This window comes from Melopsittacus undulatus, chromosome 2 (assembly GCF_012275295.1).
Source record: "Melopsittacus undulatus isolate bMelUnd1 chromosome 2, bMelUnd1.mat.Z, whole genome shotgun sequence".
In the NCBI taxonomy this organism is placed as follows: domain Eukaryota; kingdom Metazoa; phylum Chordata; class Aves; order Psittaciformes; family Psittaculidae; genus Melopsittacus; species Melopsittacus undulatus.
In genome coordinates, this window is record NC_047528.1 from 92,151,289 (window position 1) to 92,178,102 (window position 26,814).

General features: G+C 38.9%; 1 protein-coding gene across 3 annotated transcripts in view; it reads right to left on the bottom strand.

Moving 5' to 3' along the window:
• Positions 1-868: 868 nt before the first annotated feature.
• The window catches only part of MORC3 (MORC family CW-type zinc finger 3), a 29,724-nt gene continuing 3,778 nt past the window's right edge, over positions 869-26,814 (bottom strand). The window contains exons 2-17 of one of the 3 annotated variants that reach the window (XM_034074382.1): positions 26,432-26,504; positions 21,777-21,909; positions 20,471-20,685; positions 20,047-20,194; positions 19,283-19,430; positions 17,978-18,109; positions 16,895-17,014; positions 16,359-16,456; positions 12,078-12,182; positions 11,845-11,967; positions 11,649-11,723; positions 10,764-10,806; positions 7,852-8,039; positions 6,435-7,245; positions 5,816-5,979; positions 869-2,707 (exon numbers count right to left, since the gene is read on the bottom strand). In XM_034074382.1, the coding sequence (XP_033930273.1) occupies positions 2,554-2,707; positions 5,816-5,979; positions 6,435-7,245; positions 7,852-8,039; positions 10,764-10,806; positions 11,649-11,723; positions 11,845-11,967; positions 12,078-12,182; positions 16,359-16,456; positions 16,895-17,014; positions 17,978-18,109; positions 19,283-19,430; positions 20,047-20,194; positions 20,471-20,685; positions 21,777-21,909; positions 26,432-26,504 (2,730 nt within the window). In that variant the 3' untranslated portion in view covers positions 869-2,553. Of the gene's footprint in view, positions 5,611-5,815; positions 5,980-6,434; positions 7,246-7,851; positions 8,040-10,763; positions 10,807-11,648; positions 11,724-11,844; positions 11,968-12,077; positions 12,183-16,358; positions 16,457-16,894; positions 17,015-17,977; positions 18,110-19,282; positions 19,431-20,046; positions 20,195-20,470; positions 20,686-21,776; positions 21,910-26,431; positions 26,505-26,814 lie in introns of those variants that run through there. The other 2 variants (XM_034074383.1, XM_031051301.2) reach the window with 2 other exon arrangements.

The window sequence follows — 26,814 nt, forward strand, 5'->3', positions numbered from 1 at the left end:
CCAGTGATCATGGGCAGGGGTCTTGAGGATGAAGTAAGCAGTCTTCCTCATGTGGGAAGGGGTCTTCAAGATGAAGTAAGCAGTCTTCCTCACAGTGTATTTTTCACCTCTAGCACAGCTGGATGCCCCAGTAATCACAAAACTAGCTGAAACCTGCCATATCTGTAATTTTCTGATAGCTGGGGAAGTTTTAGAACAGTGTGACCTTTGTACAAAATTTATTGCAAGCAAAACAGGAGGGGCAGACCAGTATCCAAAGCCAGCAGATGCTCTGGAGTCACTGTCTCCAAACTAACTCATACTTAGAAGGATGATGTGAAATAATTCACTCGTATTTAGTGGGGCCACTAAATCCTGTTCTCTCACCACAGACTTACAACACAAACATAGTTCTTTATCTTCGACCTAAGTTAAGCTAAAAGTACTTTAACCCTGTGTTTTCCAGGCACTAGCTTTCCTCATATCAAGACCCCCCCCCCCTTCTTTTACCTTTACAATTTTTTTTTGCTGTGACTCCATTTTGCTCAAGAGTTCTGTTCGTTTTCAACTTGTCTAAACTTCTGTCTTTAGCGAGCTTTGTTTCTGTTATTGTGAACTCATACAGTTATGTCCACAGAGCAACACCTATGCTTTGCAAAAGCCAATACATTTATGTGTTTATCACACTCTGAAACACAGTTTTGTCCCAAATCCTAGCTGAGGAACAGTCTTGTGACTGAGCACCTGAAGAGGTGCAGGCAGGCAGTGAGCTGCTCTGGGGCTCAGTCAGGACCACGCCTACCACGTGTGCTTGCATCTTTGGCTCAAAACCAGACTGAGCCAGCTTTTTCTCAAGACCAAGTACTTAAAATAAGCCCAAAACACTGGGTATTCTGCATAGTCTTTATTTATAAACAAAACCATTGCATTTGATCACATACCAGCTTAGATCCTGCAAACTCAGATTTATATAAGTTTTTTATTTTTTACAAAAAATACGTTTTAACAAGTAAATAAAAACCATTTCCATTAGTCCACTGCTCTCCAAAGTGTAAATGTACAGTGTAAATCTGCCATTTTTAATATAGACATATGCTATATTTTGCCAACTGTCTACAAGAAATTGAACTGCAGAATCTGATGAAGCATAATAAATAATGATTAAATGGAAAACAAAAACTTTCAAAAAGTCATACAAAGTTATATTACAGCCACCTCTTCAAAAATCAAACATTCAATTTATCCTTTATAAAGTACAACAGTATTGCATTACCCTTATTGACATAGTAGAACAGTGAGCATCTTAAAACTGAAATACTGTCCATCTAAAGAAACTGACTGAATCACAACTAAAAGGAACATAATCAAATTAAATCAGGACAGTAGCAGCGCGAAAGCCGAAACCCTTGGCTTTATAAAAAAAGACTTCCTAGAAATGAGCATATTGAACACTATCTCATAATTTTTTTTATTTATTTTTTTTAAGAAAGAACCATTTTTCTTAATTACTGTTTGGATGACAAAGACCACCACAGAATAAAATGTAGATTTGCTGTCTTTGCCACCTTTCTTCTCACTCCTGACTTCAAAAGAAAAGCATGCAACTGACTGAGAATACAGTCACCACTTTTACAGCAATTTCTCTTGGTACCACTTCTTCCTGCTTCCTGGAAAGTTTTTGCACGAGCACTAGGGTACAAACCTGAACTTATGAACCAGCCCTGCTGTATTCTAATGGGAGCTACAGGTGCAACCTAAGATCCCTGTGACTGCACTCAAATACAGACAAGCTCTTGGATGTAGGAAACAACAATCACATAGCAGGGGCAGGATACAAACAGGCGTGTGGTTTCCATCACTGAAACAGCTGAAATATCCCAGCCATATCCCATGGAGCTGTTTATGCTCAAAGCTATGTACATGTAATGTTCTTTAGTAACATCAGAAAGTCCAGAAGGGAGCTAAAGATCACCCGTGTTCAGGATAAAACCCTTACAGATTTTTTCTTCTTTTGGTAGTAAAACACAAATTTTACCCATATGGCCAAAATTTTAATCTACTAGTTACACTTCTATTAGATTAATGCAACATAACACAATGAAACAATACTGTAGTATACAAAAATGTTACTAGGATTTGTTCTGAGACAAAAATCAAGGAAAGTTCTTTTTTGCATTTTTATATAGTCCACTACTTAGATCATCTACTTAGATCATAGAAGAGGAAGGAATTGCAAGTATTAATACTTATACAAGATGAAAAGTCAAAATGCTTTTGCAGAAAAGTATTAAGATTCCTAATAATAAAAATATTTGCAAATTTAATTAAAAATACATTTTAAAAGCAAAATCCTTAATTAAGTACATCAGTGTTGGTCAATATTGACAGTGTTCCTTTAAGAGGAAGCAAAGACAACACCCACCCACTGCCTCTCTGAGAACATCTGAATGCAGACTATATACACTTATTGATCAAACTATGTCAAATATATAAAGAAGCAGTATATACAATTTTGAATCTAAACAAAGGTTATAATGGAAGTATCAAGCAAGAGTCTGTTAAAATCTTAAGATATTAAGTACTACTGATTTCATGCATTTGTTCTACAACTTGTCCTAAAATTTCATCTACTACATCAATATCGTAATTGACTTGCTGCAAGTCTAGATCAGGCATGATCGTAGCCAGAAGCTGTCCAACATTGACTCGAAGAGAACGTAGTTTCAGGCTGTGAAGAAATAATTAGATATGATTAAATGTAGTTTTATGTTCAAATAGAGTACCTTTTTAAACAAAGCTGGATTAATACTCTATAGTGGAACAGCTCCATACCTGAATTTCATAAACCAACAAAAAAGTGATGCAGTTAAAGCTGCCTCAAGATAATCTCAAAATCTATCAGTTTTTCAAAGCTGAGCCTCTTTAGTTTTAATTTTGAAGGTCTCTATTCCCTTAGTTTCAAACAAATACTAAAGGTGAAACTGAATTTTACCTTTCCCAAAAATAATCAGACGTATTTCTGAATGGTTTTATTTAAGTTAGCAAAAAAGCACTGGCACAATCCTTTATTCCACAACACCTTTTTATTTCTCAAAACAACATAAAAACCCCAGTAACTTTATACATGTAGAAGCACAAACTACTATCCCCTATGGGAACAAGAGAAAAAGAAGAAAGTAGCAAGTAAGAGTAGTTTGTTAAAAGACTTTAAAAGAAAGAAGAGATAAGGTAAGAGTTACAGTACAGCTAAAATGTTATGTTTCCTCTTCCTGCTTTATCTTCTGGATCCCCTTGTTCTGTCCTTTTCCTCACTGAATTGCTTCCAAATCACCTTGAGCATTCCCTTCTACCACCAGTTCTTCAATCACCTCCAGCAGCCAGTCTTATCCCCAATAGGACTTGTGGTGGAAGCTGCTTATAAGTCCTACATGTATTTACTAACTCTTTCAGGAAGCACAAGTCAAATGCTTTACGAAGAAAATGAAATGCTGGCAGATAAAGGGGATATTTATTTGCTCATAATAAAAAATAAGATCTAAAGGACAGTGTGGAAAATGCCCAGTCCATTCCCCCCCAGCATACATTCAAAGCAGGGCTAACTCAGATCAGGTTGCTTAGGACCTCCTTGTGTTTTGAAAAGATCCAAATACGGAGATTTCACAATCTTCCTGGGCCCCTTTTTCTGGATTTGACTACCCTTGCTGTTAACACTTTTTATTCTCAAATATTTGAATAGGATTTCCCTTATCGCATATTGTGTCTGTTGCCTCTCATCCTATCACTGAGAAAAGGCTAGCTTCATCTTTTCTGTATCCCCTCATGAAGCAGCAAAGAGCAATAGGATTTCAAGGTAACCTACTCTGTGTAAGGCTATTTCCCTCAGCTTTCTCCTCTTTATAATATGCTCCAGACCCTTACCCATCTTGGTGGCCCTTCAGTAGATATGCCAGTGCCATTCATATTTCAGGGAGCCCAAAACAGGGAATACTGTGCCCAGTTTGGTCCCACAGTGCCCAACAGTAGGGAAGAGTCACTTCCCTCAAACTGCTGGCTTAACTCTTGCCAATATAGCCCAGTAGGCACTCGGATCTCCCACCACAAGACTGCACTGCTGACTCACATTGAACTTCTAGTTACTAGCATCACAGGTCATCTTCTTCCAAGTTGCTTTCCTACAGGCAGTCTCTAGCTTGTTCAGATGCATGGGGTATTTCCAACACAGGTGCAGAGCTTCACAGCTGCCAGTGTTGAATTTCTTGGAGAATTCTTTCAGCCCAGCTTTCCAATTTGTCAAGGTCCCTCAGCTGCAGCCTTACATATCAATCACTCCTTACAATTTGATGCCATTGTGAATTTACTGAGTTAATTTTGCTCCCTCATCTAGGCCATTAATAATCACTGGCCTTGATATTGATCCATGAACTCAGCAGTCCAGCCAATTTTACAACTCACCTCCTAGTTTATCTAACTAAAACCATACCTCACAAACTTTTCTAGCATGGCATTATGGCAGCTCACACTGAAAGCTTTCCTAAAATGAAGGTCTACAGAGGTGGTCATGTCACTGTGAACAGCAATGAGGCTGCAAAGTCATAATATGCCCTCAGTAAATCCATGCTGGTTGTTCCTAATCACCTTGACTATCATGGGGCTGCAGGCAGCTTCCAAGGTAGATTTGCTCCAGTCTTCCCAGGAGCTGAGGCTATACTGACCATCTTGTAGATCTGCATGTCAAAATACAGGCAGGACAACTGCATTTTTCCAGGCATCAGGAACATCCAACCGTCACCACTTTTTGGAGATATCAGCACAAGGCCAGCTCTCCACCCACTCATCAGCTCCCTCTGGTACATCTCATCTGCTACTATGAACTTCTGTATACTGAATTTGCTTAAATGGTCCCTTAATTCAGTCACCTTTTATTACAGGTAATGCTTCACTCCCTAAGATTATCACTTGGTGCAGGGACCTCAGCAAGCAGAGGGCAGACCTTACCAGTAAAAACCAAGATAAAGAAGACACTGATTACCTCAGTAGCTTGTGCCTCATGCACCTGATGTCCTTTGCCACTAAGCACCTGCCCCACTGAGCAGCAGGTCCACACTGTTCTCCCATTGCTGCTTCTATGCTTACAGAAGCCCTTCTGGTTGCCCTTCCCAGGCCTTGTCTTTGCTTTGAATTCCATCCTACCTGCACAGGCAGCGTACGTATATTCCTGCTGGTCTGCTCATCCATGCTTCCATCTGTTTCATGTACTTCTTTTGTGTGTTTGCTATTTCTACTAACCAAGAGCTCCCAGCTCTCTTAAAAATGAGTTTAAACCCTTGTCTGGTTCAAAGATACACTTTGGACACAAACTAGTTCCAGAGAATTGGTTTGCAGTTAGAAGTCCTTATGGAAAAGGAAAAAGTAAGTTTCAAAACAATTCCCAAATTCTTTTCAGTACATTACTATTGATCAAGAAAGAAAAACAGAACATAAAAGTGAAGTTCATCTACACAGCATAAGGTAATGATCACCCTCCTTCCTGCCTCCTTTCTCTCTTCTTCTCTGCAAGTTGCGTCACGAAATTATTTAACATTTGTGATATTTTAAGAAGTGTCAGTGGGGCATTCTACGGTGCAATCCAAACTATGAAAAAAAAAATAAAAATAATCACTTGATTTAAAAAAAATGTTACTGGAGTTAGGAGTCACAAGAAGCAGTAGAAAAGAATTCCATGAACTGCATTTTATTATATGATTATCAGATATAACCTTCTTCAAAATGCTTCAGATACAATGAGCAAACCAAAATCTTGCTTGAAATAACAGTCTAGAAAGAACAAAATTGATACCTTTCTCCATCAGAAAAATTTACAGAGTCTTCTACATTACTGGTGGTAGAATCATTTGCACGTGCTACGGCTTGTGGAATTGAAGCTTTTAACTGTGCGATTTCTGCTTTCAGTTCTTCACACTGACAGGCAAACTGATTTTTTTCCACTTCTAGTAGTTCAACCTGGCAAGTAAAAAATATTACTTTATATGTCAGAAAAAAAATTGCAGTGGATTAAAATAAAAGCATCTTATACAAATTTTCACCATTTTAACTTTACTGACTGCTTTTACTTAACTTTTCAGTGAGATTACAAGATACGACAACCTAGACAAACTCCTTTAAAACAGCCAGATCTCAGATGAACTACTGTATGTGTGTGCCCCTAAGCTTGCTCTGTCTCTTTTGCCTCAAGTCAAAGCCACTTGGAGCCTTGCAGTCTCTCCTAAGTTTGCTTATTTTTATCTATGAAGGCAAAACAGGAGATCCTAGGATAATGTAGTATTTCTTCTCACTTTTAGGTTGGCTTGATTAGTTAGTGGACTGAAGCATACAACACCTTGTGTATGAGAACTATCAAACACCCATTAAAAATAATTGGCAATTTGAAGGATATCATTGCTTTAACAAAAACATACCTCGCTTTTATATCTGTCTCTCTCAATGCTGCACTTGTCCAGTTGCCTGAAAACATCGTCCAGTTGCACAGCAATTTCATCTACCTCGCTCCTGTTTTCACTATCTGAACATCCAGTTTTTAAGTTCTGCAGGGTACTACATTGTTCCTTCAGTTTTGCTATTTCTTCTAAGGCCTGTTCATACCGAATGGTCACTTCTGATAAACTTCTTTCACAACCACTTTCTTCTTTAAATGAAGGAACTGTCTCAGTGGACTGATGGCACATTTCTTTTTTTACATACTTATTATTCAGTTCAAAAATCCTCTGTTCCAGTGTTTCTACTTGTTTGGTTAATACTTCACACTTGTTTTGGTACATTTCTTTTTCTTTGCTTAATAATTGCAGCTGATTTTTTAGTTCATTTCCAAGACCTACAGATGTCTCGGAAACAGCATTAACTTTGTGCTCTTTAGTTTCCACCTCTGCATTGGGAACTTGAATAGCAATGTCATCTTCCACCTCTTCCTTTTTAACAACTAATTTTGGGAGCTCTGTCTGTGTCGATGAGGTCAACTGTTCACCTTTTGATTCTGAAGTAGATGCACTGCAAGGTTCTCCAATGTCACAGTTTTCTTTCTGCTTCACTTCTTGATCCAAATTAATACATTCAGTTTTTACTACAGGAATATCAGAATCTGCTGACGGCTTTGGAGTACTGCTCTCCTCTAAAATAATGACATCATCATCATGGTTGTTGAATGTTTTGTCATTTAATCGAGGTGTCTTTAAAGACACAGGTGTAACGCAAGCAGGTGTCTTCCGTTTAAGACTGGGAAGCAAAGTATTAAACTGTTTATTATATTGCTGAAATGATATTGCAAAGACATTTGTTTCAAACTATGTTTAGTGTTTCTATAAGCATTATTAAAAGCTACCACTCAGTAAGGAGAAAGGGATGTTTCCCTGCATAGTATTTTAAAATGTGTAGCCAGAGTAGGTACCTTTCCTGTACACACAAGTGGCTGACACCCTCACACTGAATTATCACCTTCACACATTACTGAAAAACAGACTAAGACTTAATATCTGTGGGAACATTCTGCCCCACCCCCCACCCATTCCTTAACCAACAGAAGTTGAGGAAAACATACTGTGGAATGCAGTTAACACAATACAGACTTTTCCTAACCAACCAACCAAACCACTAAGAAACTTTCCAAGCCAGTACACACTATTTTTTGCTGCATTCACTTTCATACTTCACAAGGTTTCTTGGTACCTTTAATCAACCTGCTGCTTTCTATGCTCCCAAAAGCAACATATGAATTTTGGCAGCTATCACCTGAAGACAGGATTACATCAACACCAGGATTTTCATTAACAAGTTATTAATTTTAGAAATAAACAGGAATCTACTTTGTACAGGTTCACTAACCTGTTATCAGAATCAGTATGAGGTGAAGATACTGATCTATTTAAAGTAAGCAGAGGTCTTTTGACAGAAGCATTTGATGTTTCTGGTAGAGGTGTTCTTAGAACAGCTTCCTTTCCACTCACAGCTGAGAATGTTCTGAAGTCTTTACTTGAAGAAAGAGGTGTTTTTACAAACACTTCATTATTGCCCTATAACATAATATTAATTAAGAATTAAAAAAAAACAGACATTAGTAGTCTTCAGAATTGGTTCAAGCAGATCTAACTATCTGCCAACACACAAAATTCTTACCAGCATTTTTTATTTGTAATACAAATATCTCCTTGAACCTGGGCTCAGTATTCTGCAATAACTAAGGCTAACTTGACTCTACAATGCAAACCACAGTTTTCTTAACTATTGTACAACCCCTACCCCCAAACTCTACTGATACTTGTGAAGTTTCCTTCATGTTGGTTTAAGACATACAACATTAGAAAGCAGCAAATTCTATATCGTAATTACAGGCTTTCACCAGATTTCTTAGAGGACTTTGAACGCTGTTCACTTCTCTCCATGTACAGATTTATTGCTGTCAGAAAGCAGCTGATCTTACGAGTCTTTCTCCAGAGAGCTATTTTAAAAGTACTGTGTAGAAGCTCAGGCAAGAGCTTTTCCCAAGCTGTATCTGTCTGAAGCTTGACCATGATACACAAAGAATGGGACAGCCATCTCTGGCAAACCTGCTCATAATTAATGCTTGTCTAAAGGAACTTTACTCATAGAAATTACTGTTTTACTTGGGTAAATGTAACTGGAAAAAAAAATACAATGACGTATATAGGCTAAAATGGCACATGTAAAATATCTACAGAAATTGAGTGATCTTCAGATAGCATTTTACTTTGAAAGCAACTTAAGCCAAAATCATGCTTAGGAAATTTGATTCTGAGTTACGATCTGCACACTCTCATCACTTCACCATGTTGATTTGCAGCTGCGTTTAATTTGAATTTGAGTGCCTTCTTGCAAAAGTATGGCTACTACAAGTCTGCCCATCTCCAACCCCCACCCCAGTTTCAAGGGCATCTTTACTTTCATATCCTCATAATATCTCTCTACAACAAATGGACTTTCAATAATTAGATGTCATGCTCTCCTGGGTTCAGCAGTAGCAGTCATTTTTCTCCTTAGTAGCTGGTGCAGTGCTGTGTGTTTGACTTTCAGCCTGGGAACAACGCTGATAACACCAATGTTTTTAGTTACTGCTCAGTAATGTTTACTCTGACCAAGGACTTTCTGAGTCTCATGCTCTGCCAGGGAGGAGGGGAAGCCAGAAGGAAGCAGAGACAGGACACCTGACCCAAACCAGCCAAAGAGAACACTGTTCTGTACCACAGCACATCATGCCCAGTATATAAACTGAGGGCAGTTACCCAGAAGGGCTAGATTGCTGCTTGGATTGGGCTGGGTATCGGTTGGCAGCTGGTGAGCGGTTGTATTCTCTCCCCTTGTTATTTCCCTTATCATTATTATCATTGGTGGCAGCAGCAGTGATTTGTGTTATACCTTAGTTACTGGACTGTTCTTATCTCAACCCGTGAGAGTTACATTCTTTCAGTTTTTCTCCCCATCCCTCTGGGAGCAGGGAAGGGGGCAGGGAGTGAGCAAGTGGCTGCATGGTTCTGGCTGTGCTTACACCATGACACGCTGGAAAACCATAATGCTTTTTACAGTGTCCTGGGATTCCTACTCAGGTTGCTAGGTCCTGATTTGAGTCCTAGATTTCTGTACAAATCCCGGTGCAAAGGAGGCACTGGGTCTTGCTCTCAGAGCTCTGCAGCAGGAAGGGGCCATGCTGTTTCCACAGGGTACTGCTGAGTAAAATGCCAGTTACAAAAATGATGCATTCTAATAAATATGATGAGAGATCAGAAATGTAAGGAAAAGTTTCAAAACTTTTGAATACCCAGAAACTTTTGCAATTGTAAGAGAAGACTCAACAAAGCCTTGACACCTCAGAGCAGGTGGCTCATTTAATTAACTTTTTACCCCTCCACTGCTCTGCTCTCTCTGCTGGCAAACAGAGGGTTCTTGCAATACAAAGAATGTCTCCATTAAAACATATTTTTAAAAAAAAATTAATGCAAAACCCAGTAGAACCTAATCCAGCCACACCACATCAGATTTCATGCTGCAACAGTGTGCTACCTTTTCTATTAAAATTTGTGCCAGTGACGGTATTCTGCCATTCAGTCCATTCCATGTGGTTGTATAGTTTCTTAGTGAGGATCTGAAATAAGCCCCCTTCGCTTAACTGACAGTCTGCCAGAATTACGCCATCTTACCAAATGCAGAAATCATATGATTTGTCTGCAGTCATGCAGGGGAAACATTTTCCAAAGAGAAACGTGGGTTGGCCCTGAAAGTATGTAATTATCCAAATGCTGAAGTGTTTCAGATGTTTCAAGGTGCTCTTGGACGTGATGCTGGCCGTCTAAGCTCCTATGAAGTCCTTTAGAATAATGTACATAACTAAGCTATTGAGTTGGCAGGCAATTTTTGGAGTACAGGACCCTGTTTAGCTTCCAGTAATCATTCTAATGCCATAAAAGAGCTAGGAGTGATCAATATCTTTTCTAGCATTTTTTGTAAGAGGGCTTTGTCCCTCTCAAGCTCCTTCTTAAATACTATATACAAAGCAGTGATGTTTTTTCCATCATTGGAGAGCAAAGACAGAAGACTGTTGATTTACTGATAGTGCACATAAATTGTATAGACATCAAAACAAAGCAGGATGTTGAACCAATCGGTCACCAGCTAAGGCAAACTTTAATTCAATACCTGGCCTATTCAATCAAACTGCACAGTACTGTTGTCAGCAAGAACAATTCCACTACCAAAATCAGTTTCCTATCAACTTCAAGAGTTACCTGGTGGCTGAGCTCTAGCCGCTTCTTCAGTTTTTCCCTGTCTCTGCCCAGCAGCAAGGAAGAAAAAAAAAAACAACAAACAAACCAAAAAGCTTAGATTCAACATGCGAATTCATTATAAAAACAAACCAGCCTCAAGATCTAAAGCAAACACAACACTCCTTTATCTCACATAAAACAGCTTAACTTCAAAGAAAACTCTCTCTTAGATTAAGGTTTATTTAAAAAATTTGAAAAAAAAACCAAACCCCCAAAAAACCCCAAACCCAAAAAATAAACCAACCCCGAAACTCCTAGTTCTAGAATACCAGCCAGTATGAGGTAAAATTACCCAAGCTAGGTTTTTTTAACACACCTTAGTTAAGAACCTACTTATTACGATACAGGTGTATTGAGGTATTCAGCTGGTTCAACACTGAAAAATCCTTGAATTTTAATCCTTGAAAAGTAACAGTTCCTTAGACAAGATCTCCTAACAGCCCTAGGAGCCTGCTTCCGTAACATCCCGAACTATCTTCATCACTTACTACCACAAAACAGTGCCCCTCTAAGAGCTGTTCTTGAACACCAATTACTGCATTGCTCTCCTTAGTAGCTATTAAATGAAAGGCCCCTCTTGTTACAACTTTCCTAATTTTGATTTAGGAGGGCAAACAGGTATTAAGTCAGAGAGAAATCTGAATGTAGTGCCAACATGCTAGTAGCAAAAAACAGTGCTATTCATCTATTCACTGCTATGGTCAAGTCTTGATTTTAAGGCCCTGTTTTCTGGCTGGATATATTCCCAGAAGTTTCAATTACACCACAGGTGACAGTAAAGGGCATTTAGTTTTCACATTCCTTTTCTAATGCTGAGACACTTGTAAGAAAGTCTCTAGTACTCACTTTTTCTTGTAAGTTTTCTCATATGTAGGATGTATTAAGTCATCATCTTCTGGTTCTTCTGGCACGTTACAATTCCTGAATCAAGGAAGGGGAAGGATTTGAGGGGGGGAAATGAAAAAGAGCTTAACATTCATGCTTATAAGAGGTGACAAGAACTAAAAGCAGTACTGAAATATTCATCAAAATCTAATGTTACCGGAATTGTGGGTCAGGGTTCAGTGAGCAGAACCACTTTTCTGGCAAATGCTCTATTCCATCTGGCAGCTTCCGCCATTTCAGACATGAATCACATTGTACCCATGTCTGATCAGGCTGTTTTCTGTAATGAAAAAAATACCAGCACTTTCACATGAAAAGTTCATTGCCATGACTGAGTGTAGAACAGCAATAACAGTATGTAAATTTCTTCTATTTAGAAGTGATACTCACTGTATCTCCTCAACTGGCAAAGCTAATGGGTATTCTCCATTTGCCTTTGTTTTCATTTCGTTCCAGTAATCATTAAGCTTCTCTCCTAATGCTGCTATTGTAAGTCTGAAAAGTTTTTAAAAGACCACCATAAATAATCAAATCCTAGCACAGAAAGAACCTTTATAATCCACTATGAAAGAACAAACATAAACCGCTCTAATATTTCTATTTGCACAACAGTAAGCTTTTTGTTTTGAGAAAAGCATAGAAAAAATAAATCGTGTGAAGTCATGTTTGTCAATAAACAAATTGCTGAAAATATGAGTTGGAGCACAAAGATTGAAATCAGAGTCCTCAATTCAGAAGCACCATGAATGTACAGAGCAAACCCTGAAGCTACATCACCAGTTCAACCTCAGTCATAGAAGAAACAAGAACCAACCCACCTCTGTCAATCCAGTACCTAGCTGGGTATTTAGCTGATATTTCCATGCATCTATAGAACTGCAGGTTCATGATTACTCCAAGTTGACATGCAACAATATGACATGGAGACTGCTAACTTACCATTGCTTTCATGCAGTATAAAGTCAGCATGTTGCTAAAAGGAGCAGGCTAGTGTTACCCTAGGTTAATTTCTAGCTAGTTTCCTGATTAGGGCTCATTGAGCAGCTCAATGACTACCAGAGCTGGCACACACAGGAGGGAGCCATATGTAACAGCAACAACAAGCCCTACAAATGAGGCAGAGGTAAGAACGTCTCTTGTAAGCATGCTGAATTAAAGTGGCTGGGTAACCAGAGTCTGAAAGCCAGTCCATCCCTGCTTGGCTTATTCCAACATTTAAATCACCCCATGCCTTGAACTAAGACAAATGTGTTTGCAGTGAATCAGTATGATGACCTAGAGAGTTCTGATTTAGATCACCTCTGAACCCAAGTCATGAATTTCTGTGCCAAAGAAAAGGGAGTACCACAAAGGCAGAAATGAGCAGCAATACCTGGATAGGATCACATCTCTCTTCTGGAGGGGGAAGAAGGGCAGGTCAGTTTACACTGATCGTGAAACTGCAGCATCAGTTTTATGTTTCCATTTTGGGCAGGAAAGTTACCTTTCAAAAACCAGGAGCACTCAGCAGAAAAATGTTTATAAAGGAGATGTTTCAAGTGTAGTATCTCTATGCCCACATTACATTTATTTTTTTTAAAGAAACATGTAAAAAGCATTCAGTGCTCACAGTGCCAGTTTGCAGGACTGTAGTGCAAACCTTGGTCAACACAAATGATCGTACTATGATGTTCGTAATTCCTCCCTTTCTGCCAAGGGAACTGCTAGTGCCACCACATAAGAAAAGGTTCAGGGAACATCTGTATTGAGAAAACTAACAAGAGCTTTAGTTTGACTGACTGCCTGATCTACTTTACAACATGTTTTTGTTATGAGTCCTGCCAGCACAATGGTGGAAGAAATACAGAAACTTCTTAAAACTGGCAATATCACTGCAAAGAGAAACACAAATTGTGGGTACCATTTAAAGGTACAGGCAGATTGAACTGCAGTGGCAGTAGCAGCTATTAGGTCTGTTGCTCCTCCAGGGGAACGCTGTTTCAACAGCAGGAATGACCAGATTTATCATGCTCCTCAACTGTTGCAATTAACAGGTCTGTTTATTACAGCCCTCAGGTGTGTTTTTTTCTGGGTTATCTTTACACACTGAGCTGGATATAAATCAGCAAATCAGGAAATGCGTGGTGGATGTGTTGCCAGTGGAAGCTGAACCACAACTGGCTGAAGGGCAAAACATACAGCTTGAAAAAGGTAATGAATTCTCCTGCCAAAGTTTACCCTACCTATGCTTACAAGTTAATACCCTAAATTTCTGAGTCTAAGACAAAAGCAAGGGCACACAGAAGGAAAGTACCTGTTTTTTTCTGTGTATATGGTCAAAGCAGACATAAAGAAGAACAGAAACAAACCTGACTGACAAGGGAGGCAGTGATAAGAACAAACCTGGTCAGTCACAAGAACTGGTTAAGAGTATGTGGAGTGTGAGAATGGTTATTTTTTCAGTTAGGAGGATAAGGAAAGTAAAAGAGAGGAAGGAGCACAGAGAGTCATAAAACCTGACCAACTAGCATTAACAAAGACAACCACAAACAAACCTAGTCAGTCATGCTAATTGACAAGCTATCAAAAAATGCAGGCAAACTAGGATTTTGCAACTGGTAAGGATGCAAACCTGAAGGTCCAGGATGCCTGAAACTATGCCAACTGATGAGACAATTTGCATGAGAAAGGAGTAGCAGGGAGGAACAAAGAGGGTGTTGACAGAAGAAGGCATAGAAGAAGCTGGTTGCATGTAAACCAGGTTCAGTCAGTACAGTTGTTTGGACTACAGCTTGTCCTATCTTCTTGTATATTATTTAGTAATTTCTTAATTCTCTACATATTCTTTATCCCACATATATGGCAAGAACTAAGTCCCAGCTACTGGTGAGAGCTGTGCACAAAGTGGATTTGCTGCTTATCTCCTGGAGTCAAGACTGAATGTGTCATGCCAGTTACTGGAGCGAGCAGAGGTTTCAGCTGCCACCCACTAAGGCAGGAAATGCACATCCCAAAAAACAGCTCCTAGGGTGGACCAGCATGAGTTAGGGTCTCAGCACTGGCAGCTGGAACAGGATTCTGTGTCACAGCTCATGTGCCTGGTGCTCGCAGGGGGAACAAGTGTCTGCATCTTCGTCAGTCCCAGTGTACTGGCATGCATGGAGTGTGCACACTTATTTCCCTCCAAACAGGACTCAGAAGTGAACAGGAGGCCCCAGGTCTGGGCAGGGATATCAGGCAGGCAACGGTTCATGTTAGTAAACCTACGGGAACTTGCAAATACAGATTGTCTGTGGTATGAGTACACACACGTTTGCTAGCGAACAGCAAACCACTAGACAGTGCATAGGGAGCCTTTGATGCAGGTAAGAGAGCCTGGGTCCAGGCAAGGATGCCAGGAGGACAGAGGGGCCATGCCAGTACTTGGGGGATCCACAAATGTACATGTGCGTGTGAGCCTAGAGTGCCATGTGTGTGCCTTCAAAAGTGAGCATCTACCTCAGCCAGCCTAAGAGGAAGAAGGGGACTTGGCTGTTTATGTTTTATGGGAGTCCTATATGTAACACCTTGTCTGTGGCAGTCTAACAGCCATGTCAGTTTCCCCTGCATGCATCTCTGGGACATGCGCTTAGCTTTGCTACTGGTTGAACCAGAAAACAGGAGAGTCGTAGCCATGTCCTGCAGCCAGGGCAGAGACCCCAGGACGGGTTCCAGCAGCCAGGCAGGAGGGAGTCCTGGGACAGACCTAGTGGAGGAGGCAGCTGCTCCTAATACCCCTTTTAACATGAAGCAGCACAGAAAACAGAATACAGCCAACAGCCTTGTCATCATGAAAGAAAAAAAGTAATAAGAAAGCGTAACAATTCTCCAGGCTTCTATTCAGGACAGTTGTTATACCTCAGCTTGAAAACTGCTTACACAACTCTATCCCTTCTCCTCCCCACATGCCTCCTTCCACAATGCCAGTACAAGTGACTCAAAGCAGAGGAGTGTATACAGATTAGGAGATGGGCTTAAAAAACAATCATTATCTCTGAAAAATTTAAGTCAGACTATATTCCCAATCTAGTTCAGTTTAACTGTAAGAAATATCACATTAGATACTGACTGATGAGATGGATGCAGACATGTGAAAAGTGGCAACCCCGAGTTAGAAATAAAAACAGAAACAATGCAATGTCCCAAATCACCACTACCTTCAGGATGGCAGGTACTTTAAATGCTCTATCAGGTAGCAGAGAATTTGAGGGCATTCAAGTCCACTCTTTGGAATGAAACAAAAAAGAAGGGCTCAGAATTATCCAGTAAAGCTACTCCAGAATGAAACCAAACAAGCGATGTTATGAAAAAAGTTAACAGCGTGGGATTCATGTATCACAATTTTAGTCATGTACCACACATATCCATTATCTCAGCAAGTTATTCTGTGCTCGTTTTACGATCATTGAGGGGCAGAATTGCATCCAACCACTTTTTAGGGCACTTGCTTTACAATGAAGTGGACTCTAGACTTCACTGATTGAACAATGAATTCAGCATGATGTGTGTACATCCTACACTTGCTGTTCAGAACAGTCATGCAGTTTAATGATGGCACATAAGCTTTTATTTTTACTACTTAGAAGTCTTTATTGCCAAGTACTTCACAGTGAACACTATTCAATAGAAAGCCTGCATAAAACATACAGTTACCTGTATTCATTTGTGTAGTCAAAATCTTGTTTGTTATGAGTTGGTTTTAGAAAGTTGCATTCAATGATCCCAACTACACCAACACCCATGTTGTTTGCCTGCAAGAAAACAAGATCTATCAGAAAAAAAACATATATTCTGTGCTAATACTGCAACAGTCTGTCAGAGGTAATCAGCTATGTATGCTAGGTAAGAACAATTTTCTGGCTTACAACTCCTCTCCAAAAAAGAAAATCTTGACACAAGCCCTCCAAATAAATAAAAATTAATAATAATAATATCATCCTCTGTTCCACCCCTCTTTTTGTCCTGAAAGATATGCTCTGGCCTATATTATGTATATCAAGCTTCATTTCAAAACCAAACATTAAAACAACCACGTAAAATTTAGTCTGAGAAGACATTAAGAATTGTATTAAAAAGATAGTTTTGTAAATGATGTATCAATATCCTAGTTTCCATCCACATTATTTTTTTAAAATCAGTGAAAATGATTTTTGAAGATGTTAAAATATTTTTTAGCTTTAATTTCTTACCTTTAACTGACAGCCAACTCTTTCATAAGCTTTGATAAGTCTGTTTTTATGGTACATCATTATTCCATAATGATCCTTGTTTCTGCAGTTAAATCCAAAAGTAATTCTTACCATTTTACCCTTTTACCAAGATATTAAGGAAAAGTTTGGCTAATCTCATAACCACATAGAGTTACTCTGAGTGTTCATTCTAAACTGGGTCCTGGAACTTTTTTCTATCAAAATAATTCCTTCAGTATGTGTCGTGGTTTAGACCCAGAAACACAGCTCGTTCACTCACTCTCCCCCTTTCCCCCCAACTCCCGGAGAGCTGGGGTGGAGAATCCAAAGAATGTAGCTCCCACGGGTTGAGATAAGAACAGTTTAATAACTAAGGTATAACACAAATCACTACTGCTACTACCAATAATAATAATAATGATAAAGGAAATAACAAGTGAAGAGAACACCTCACCACCCACCAACTGCTAACTCACCCCACCCTGCCCAACCAAGCACCGACCAATACCTCCTCCAACCCCCAGAGCCCCAGCCCTTCCAGGTAACTCTCGGTTACATCCTGTGTATGATGTGCTATAAACAGCAGAGGTTTAGACTGGATATAAGGAAGAAATTCTTTACTGTTAGGGTGGTGAGGTGCTCGAATGGGTTGCCCAAGGAGGTTGTGAATGCTCCATCCCTGGCAGTGTTCGAGGCCAGGTTGGATGAAGCCCTGGGTGATATGGTTTAGTGTGAGGCGTCCCTGCCCATGGCAGGGGGGGTTGGAACTAGATGATCTTAAGGTCCTTTCCAACCCTAACTATTCTATGATTCTGTGGTACGGAATACCTCTTTGGCTAGCCTGGATCAGGTGTCCTGTCTCTCCTTCCTCCTGGCCTCCCCTCCTCCCTGGCAGAGCATGAGACTCAGAAAGAAGGAGAAAAAATGACTGCTACTGCTGAACCCAGGACAGTATGTCTTAAAATAAAAACAAATAATCACATGAGTATAACTGCAACGTACCAAGCAGAATCCAATTAGTTTACACAGAAATTCATATAATTAAATTCAATGTACAATAATGTAAATATAAGGAAAGGATACATTCAGAAATTTTGGCCTATATATATCACTTTCAATGAAGGCAAGGCTTTTGGACACCAGCTGTGTTTTCACTTTCTGTCCTCGTAGAATGATCTGTGTTGCTGGCTTCAGATACAAAATACTGCAATAAGCCTACAAAACATAGAGGAACTGCTGTTACTAAGAACCCCTCTGAAGCATCAAGATATGAGAATTTTGCAATATGCATTATGTTTAGGAAGACAAACTCAAGTTTTAACCCACTTCTATTAAATGTGGGGTTTTTTCCCAACTTGAATCCAGAAAAACAGGATGCATGTATCACAAATTAAATGAATAGCAATTGAAGGACAACTTTTACACATGACATGTTAATTTGGTATCTGAAGATACAGTTTTAAAAAAGAGCTCTCAAGCACAGAAGCCTCTTATTCCCCTACTGAGAGCTTAAATATTCTACTACAAACTTTTAAAATAACAAACTAAAGCATGTTAACTTTGTTCCAAATGACTATATATAGCTTGATAATAGCTATGTAGATCTATGAATTTTAATTTGTATTTCATTTACCATTATATTTACAACTTCTAACACCTGAAGCAGATATAGGGCTTCAGCAAGTCAGAACGATTGAAGGTTTTAGTTCAAGTAGAATACTTCTGAGTATTATCCCCCCCCCAAGAAGCATGCCTAGAACACCTAGAAACTGCAGATGCATTTTCTTACAAAAAAAAGACTTCAAAGCTTATGAGAATCAACAGTTGCGAAAGTGGTCATATCAATTAGTTTACAGGAAAGTTTTGTCCCTGTCTGCATGAATGTATTCAAACAACACAGCTGCCTCCCAGAAAATCTAGAAATTATACTTTTAAAATGGACAGGTTTTGTTTGACAAACATCCAGAGGGGCATAGCATCAGTGCTATATGCATGTATACCTGCACTATGATGGAATGTTACTCTGCTGAACACCACAGACACAGACCCCTATTTAACTTCTGAAGCAACTTATTGCATTTCCTGATTTGCTCCTTAGTTGATAATGATGGCTATATTTAACAGCAGAAGATATTTTCAAGAGTATATAAACCTCAGTTTCTTCTAACCAGCAAATGCCTGCAGAAGTTCACAAATACATTCCACCTTCAATTTCAAACAGATGTTGACATACTGCCCTAACATTTAAATTCTGACATTTGTCTCCCTCCTCAATCAACACATCTGTAGTATAGTACATTATATTACGTAGTATTACATTAAAACAAGAACACATACCCTCCAGCTTCAAAAAATGAACAAACAGATTTTAAAGAACTTTATACATACTCTCAATGAGTAGTCACTTTCTGGAACAATCTGGTCCAGTCTCTCTTGTTTTTTATATCCTCTTTTGCCCGTTTCATCTAAGTCTTCTGGAATTCTGATGTCGTATTTATCCTTGTCAAAGTCAAACTCCGTTTTTTCATTTTTATCTCTAAGAAGTAATATTAAAAAAAATCCTTATTATGACAAAAAAGAAAGCCAATACAAGGTAAGATACTGTGGTGGACTCGGGGGTTATCATAAAGATGCAAGAGAAAGGGAATTTCTTTGAGCTATGGTGGTTTTCCACTAGCCTGGAAAGAACAAAAATACGTGTATGTACAGGCAAGTATTACTGGCTTTTGAGGTCTGGAGTCAGTAGCATCATTCTAGAGGGATGAAGTCCTTTCTAAACATCTTAACTATTTATGATAAAATTAACAGAAAGCCAAGTAACAACAATTGTATTTATTTACTTGTCTGAAGTAACAGATTTATAATGTACCAATTTAATTTCTCCTTCTGGCAACAGCAATGGTATCTTACCAAAGGAAACTATTAAGTCTTTTACTTTTTCCTTCCTTATGCTTTGTTGCTTGAGATATCAGCAACAGTTCTCATGCAACAATACAGTCCTTCAAATGTGTGAGTTTGAATCTAGTTCCCCAATTACAGCTAACTGTCCACAGTCTTTTGGAATTATTCCACAAAAAAACCCAAACTTGTATGTCTGCAAACACTGAAAGATAACAAAATGAGGGATACAAAGAAACTGGACTTCATCTTACCTTCTAAGATTCCAAATGATAATTCTTGTTCCTTTTTTCCCTATTATAGCATCTAGCTCTGCTAGTAATTTCTCCTCAGTAGAAAATAAAGAATATGTTAAGATGGCTTTCAGGCTGCTTTTGGATTCTGCTGGATCACTTATCTGTCGTAAGCATTATGTTAAGGGCAGTAACTTTGAATGAAGTAAGCTTTCAGAACAGGAGGACATTTCCACAACAGTATCCTGCACTTGACAGGTTCTCTCATTCCACATCTGAGAGCTCCTACAAATGCAAAGGCCTTAACAAATTATAGCCTTTATTGCATCTTACCATTTATTTAGAGTATCTGTAAGACCAGACAAGGAGATACCCTTTACTGATACTATCATCCAAGTTTTGCATGTACCCACAACTTTTCATTCAGAAATTGTTGAAAGGATATGATGGTTGTTAAATGTCACTATAGGAACCATGACATGTTCTGCTTTTGTGACTTCAAGGAAAGTCTGAGATAACAAGCCCACACTCATGGTTTCTCCATTCTTGGTGAAGACTATTGCATCTTTTCCGAGGCGCATTGACCCTGACTTAAACCCATTTCCATACAGTCCTACCGGAACACGGCCATTCATCACAGACTTCTCGCTGAAGCCAAAGCTGAAACATATGAAAACGTTACAAGAGTGTAAAAGGTCCTGTAAAACTTGAAAACCCAAAAGATGTATGCAAGGCTTACCAAATTAGATTCAAGTATGAGTTAATATCTTGCTTTAGAGACCAGGAACCACTGTACAATGACAATGCACAGTTAAGCAAATCCTGAAAGTTACCTTGCTAAAACTATACTGCAAGAATCCAGATAAATTTACTTTCATCTGTAAGTATGGAAAAGAAACATAATCTGTCTGGAACTACGCAGTAAGCATTCCTATGGGATTCTAATAGCTATCTCGTGGCTTCACAATCAATACTAAGAAAAGCCTCTAAAGCTCCCTCCTACTTGCTTGAAAATGTGCCATCTACGTACCTTCCATTAGTGACTGCTCATGGCATTTAAAGTAAAACAGGTAACTATATTTAGAACATGGAATTTAACAAGCAAGCTATTAATTACAGTGGCTAACAAAAAAAGTAACAGTTTTAATTCAAGCTTGCTCAAGTTTACACCAAGAGATTTATCTGCAGGCAGAGCAATCTTTCATTCTAAAAGAGCAACTGAGCAGCAACTTTTTTGCCAACTGTAGAAGCTGCAGAAATATAATTTCAAACCCTATAGCATATTTAAAGACAAACAAACCACATCAATATAATTCCCTTAAGTTTTCCACAACACCTTCTATTTTCAGTATTCCAGAGGGTTTGCACTGAATCTCTCTTCTTCCTGCTTCTGGCTCGCTTAACTTAAACTAAAGCAATCAAATTAAAAATACTAGGAAAAAATTAAATCTTCCTTAGCTCCACTACAGGGCGCTACAGAGACTTTATACAGTACAACCACTGCATAGAAAGTTAAATGGGAAGGATGACAGAAAAGATAAAAGTCAGATTAGCACTGATAAAGTTGTGAGAGTTTTACTAGCAACTGCCTGTTCTAGAGTCTCACTTGTATAACCACTCACCTTCAAAATGCAAGTTTATAAACAAAAGTAGGCAAATATATATGAGAACAAGGAATAACCTTAGCAGTAATGGAACTAGGAGCTGGAATTTTCACAAGGAAATAAAATAACGCAAAAGAGGTTATCCACCTTAGCATTTTGTGCAGCTTCTCTGAGTTCATACCATTTCCATTATCAGTGAATGTCAAGCATATAGTGTCGTTTATCACCGTTTTGTCTATCCATATCTGTTTAGCACTCACATCTGGATCATAAGCATTATCTGAAGAGAAAGAAAGCAAGTAAGGGTGAGATACTAAGAAGCAATAATTAAACAGTTTAAGTGAGAACATATTTTAAAGTGGTGTAATTCCAGTGAAGATGTCAGATAATAACTCTTCCAAAGTTACTTAAATCCATATGTAACACCCAACAGAGCCTTATCTAGTAAGAATATATATATAACCAATCTGCCAAATGTCAGGCTTGCAACACTGCCAAACAGCTATATGGAACAGCTGTCCCTAACCTCACTGTAATGCTGTGCTTGCCCATATGTTTATTCAGTGAATATGGCAGCTTAATGTAGTCCCCCAGTCGTGGGCCCGTGACACTCAAGTCACATGCTAAACTAATGAAGCTCTGAAATTGCATAAATTTTTCATCTCCACAGCTAGGTATGTAATACCGATGCAGAAATTTTGTGCTGGCACTGATACAAATTTCTCAGCTAAATCACTGACTATTAGTCAACTTTTACACAGAAACAAGAAACCATAGCTTTTAATAAAGTAAATGTTACACTAAAACCTAAGTCTCCAAAAACACTATCTTCTTTATAGATGACCAACACTAAATCAAAACATTATGATGTTTTGAGAGCTGCATCAAAACTTGGCAAACCTTGCCTGGAAACAACACAAAATAGTTATCCCAGCTATTATAGATGACAGTAATACATAGACAAAAATTTAGGTGGAGCTGAGCAGCTCAAAAATGAGAACAGAAAATGAAACCAAGACAAGTTTCTACTTTCATTTCCTATGTCTAAGTTGTCATTGCAATATTTACTTTCTCCCAGCCACACAAACACCTTTTCTGTCTGGCTCTTAGAAGGCTACAGTCCAGAATACAGACAATGTTGTATCACTGATACACTTGGCTGCAACAACATCTTACCTGCTGCAGGCTCGTGGGCTTTTTAACTGGGAAATAGATTTGAAATACTACCACAACTTCAGATAATAAAATCTGAGATACAAAAAAGGCAAGAAAAAAACCTGAAGCCCAACTCCCCACATCCCACACAGTTCTGTGACATCTAGAATGCTGACACCACAAGTGCAGGAGATATAGGTGAAAAAACCTGTTGCTGCTCTGTTGCCATGTCGCTTCCATATTAACAGAACTGTCACAAATATATGTTTTGCTAGTGCAAGTTGGTCAAATTTGAGAAGTCACAACTTCTACAGAAAACACAAACTGCTTTAGTTTAAACTTCTACTAACAGGATTTGAAAGAGCTTGCAAGCATTGCTACTCCAAGTGAAATAGAAACCACAGCTCCACAAATACTTCTTGTCAGCAAAGCTAGTTTAGATTTTATCTGCCTGAACACTATTTTCTCACATCTCTTTTCCTCCCTTCCCCAGCAATGTGCTGCTCATGGAATCTGCAAGGGGGAAAGCACAAGGAGGAGTGGTAGGATGTGATGGCAGAGCAGAGCCCCTGCCTCACTGCCTGTTTTGCAGGTTCAGCTGAGAGCCATAAATAAACAGCTCTAGTCAACACTGCGACCTATAAAAAGGAGTCACAGCTCAGTAGCTTTCTTTCTATAAGCATAAAGTACAAATTACATCCACAGTGAAACTGCATCGTTACTGTGGATGAAAATGTACTTCAGCAAACGAGGACATTTCAAGTACAACTGAATGGTTGGAAGCATTCTTCCAAGACCATGATTTATGAAGGTCTCCTGATCTGTCAGTGCACCAATTCTCTCTAGTGTCCCATTTACCCTCTTCAAAGTATTCATTAGTTTACCTATATTTAAGCTAAGCACTAATGGGAGAAGCCAGCAATATAACAATCAAAAACTCTGGCAGGAGGGGCAAGAGCTTAAAAGGCAAATTTCAGCATACACACCATTAACATTTTAGGCAAGTTCACATAAATTAAAATTCAGATCTCAATAACATAACAATTGGTATTATTTGGCATTTGGCTTACAGTATAGCCTTTCCTAGCGTGTGATAGATTACAAAATTCACTTAAAACAGCATGACTAACTCAAAGCTTTTACAACCAATATGTTGCTATGACACTTTTAAAGCTTTGTTAAAGCAACACATATAACAAACCTGAGACAAAGGAAGAAAAGTCTAGACGCCTTGCACAGTACACCTACCATCATTCAAGCCAGGTAGGGTGACAAAACAGCTGAAATGACTTAATACTGCTATTAATAACAATATTCATGGAGGGGTTAATGTTGTTACCCCCAAAACAACCAGCCACTCTTGCAGTCCCATGGTTTTGGTTTCCTCCTCTGTGACAGCTCTGGCCTTATCTAGCTGAGAAATTTCTACTTTCTTTTCTTAGGTTAATTTTCAAGATTAACAACAGCAAAATGTGCACATAGGAAGTGAAGGAATGTGTACCAGAAGAGCTGTTCCCTTTGGCAGTAGCCAACTGCTAAATAAGCTTGAAAAGCCTTTCTAAACCACACCTTTATTTTGAGGAACCAAAAGAAGTCCACTAATCATCCCCTAACTCAGGAAACAAGCAATCCTAAAGATATCCAGTTAACTGCTATTCAAAATCAAAAGCAAGATGATCAACAGGAGCTAATAAACATATACACTGCCCTGCCAGTTATTGAGATCTGAATTTTAATTTATGTGAACTTGCCTAAAATGTTAATGGTGTGTATGCTGAAATTTGCCTTTTAAGCTCTTGCCCCTCCGCTAACAGAGGACAGCGGAGACAATAACATAAGCAGAGGACACTGACAGACAGACCATTAAAAGGAACCACTCTAGTATAATCCTGAAGATGTTCAGCCAGTAATTTGATAATCCAAAAGAAAACTGTGATGCTTGAGTATTGTGACTGTGCAAAAATTACTACTGAATGTTTTGAGGAAGCATTGAAGAAAAAGGAAAAGTCAAAGTGCACGTACAAAGAATGGTATAGTGGGTAGAAGGTTGGGGAGAAGAGGATAGTACACACTGATTGTGTGCAAGCTGGCTGCTGGTCAGTATGCTTGTATGGCTGGACTCTGTGCCACTCTGCTCTTACTGAATGTTATTTCTTATGATTTCCTGTGCTAGCATGAACACTCTGTTCTCAGTGTGTGCCTGCACACATTCTGCTAGCAAACATCAGGGGGGACAAGTTGGGGTGAGATCTAAGGTCTAAGCTAGAGACTGGTAAGAAGCCCAGGCAAAGGTATTGGAACGACTCCCAGGTCTTGGCAAAACACCCAAAAACATGGAAAAGAATGAGTAATAAGTGAGTGAGAGTACACATATGTGCCAATACTGAACTTTAAACCCAGGTAGGCAGGAAGCAGGAAGAGGGTAAGGCCATATGTGCTGCTCATGTTTCAAGCACTGTTTTGTGAGTTCTTGCAAAGTTACTGGCCTCCTGTCTGACAATCTGTCTGTGGCCAGCTGTGTTTACAGGATGCCAGTATACATATGTCTTTGGAATGTGCACTCAGCCTTAATACTCCCTGGGCCTGACAAGAGAAAAAGGCAGTAGATTTGCATTTGAATAGGAGAGAAGCAACTCACTTGGTCCCACAGTCTTCTATATTTGGCAACCCTTAGAAAACAGCCCAGCAAATCATACAAGACACCTGCAACTGATATCAGGTATTACATACGCTGTTCAGAAAAAAGTTGTAGCGAAAATGAGTGGTTTGGGTTGGACAAAGAATCACCAGAGACATTAGTAAAAGTTACTTTAATAGATATTTATAAATGATTCAACAGAATTCGATGGCAAGGTCCACTCTCCTATTGTCAACCCATACATACACACTTACAATCAAATACCTAAACCAAAACACAGAGAAAGCTATATGTATATATGTACATACATATGTATGTAAATAATGTACACATATAAAAAGTCCTGTTAAAAATTCCCCTCAGATGCAGTGAAAATACTCATGTCAGCTTTTTCAGCATTCCTCAGTGGGAAAAGGGTTGAGTATCAGTGATCAGAAGTAACAGCCCTGATAAACAGTCCTCCTATTTTGTAAACTTGAGAATTTACAAACTTTGAGAGGCTTCCCACTCCGAGGGAGATACCTAGTCGCAACCAGCTGCAATTCAGGAGAGCCCAAAGTCTCTCTCTCTTGTGTCCACTATTTATAGGGTCATAAGATGATTTGCTTTAGTCATCAATAAATTTCCATCCTGGCCTCACTTCTATATCAGTCCCACCAGTTGCACAACTCCAATAGGATATTCCAAGTTGTTAGAGCATGACTGATTATCCCAAAACATCTCCTTGTACAATCAGGGAGTACCCAACCCCAGCCTGATCTCTGCGTGCCAGGCAACCATCGTTCCTGGTACAGCAAACTCCTTGCACTTAAGAGGAATTCCTTAGGGGTGGGGGATGCACCACCACAAAAGTCAACGTGACTGTACAAAAAAAAAAAAACAACCCAAAAAAAGAAAGATTCCAAATGGTAACAGGATCAACTCCTCCCCCCACGAGAAGGAAAAAAGTTCTGTAACAAAAAAATAAAGTATTACAATCAAGTACTGAGGCAAACTATTGATCACATACCTATAAGTTCTGCAATTGCACTGAAAGGCCAGGTGTGACTGGTAGAGTTGGTATGCAAGAACTTCGGACAAAGCTGAAATAAACCACAAACAATTACATTAGTTTGCATTTTTCAATTATGCCAAACCAGAAGCATTTTTTAAAATACAGTAACATTAAATGAAGCTTGTTTGTACAACACTACCTAAAGGCTGTAATTTAATTTACTTTCAGATACTGGAATTTTAACACCTTTTAAAGGGAACATTAATATAGCTATTGAAGACAAAAAAGCAGTACAAAATTCAGCACAGTGTCATACTATGTTCTGAGCACAGATTATATTGTTATCTTATCCAAACCATTTTTATAAAAATACAAGGAACTATTCTAGAGGTTACATC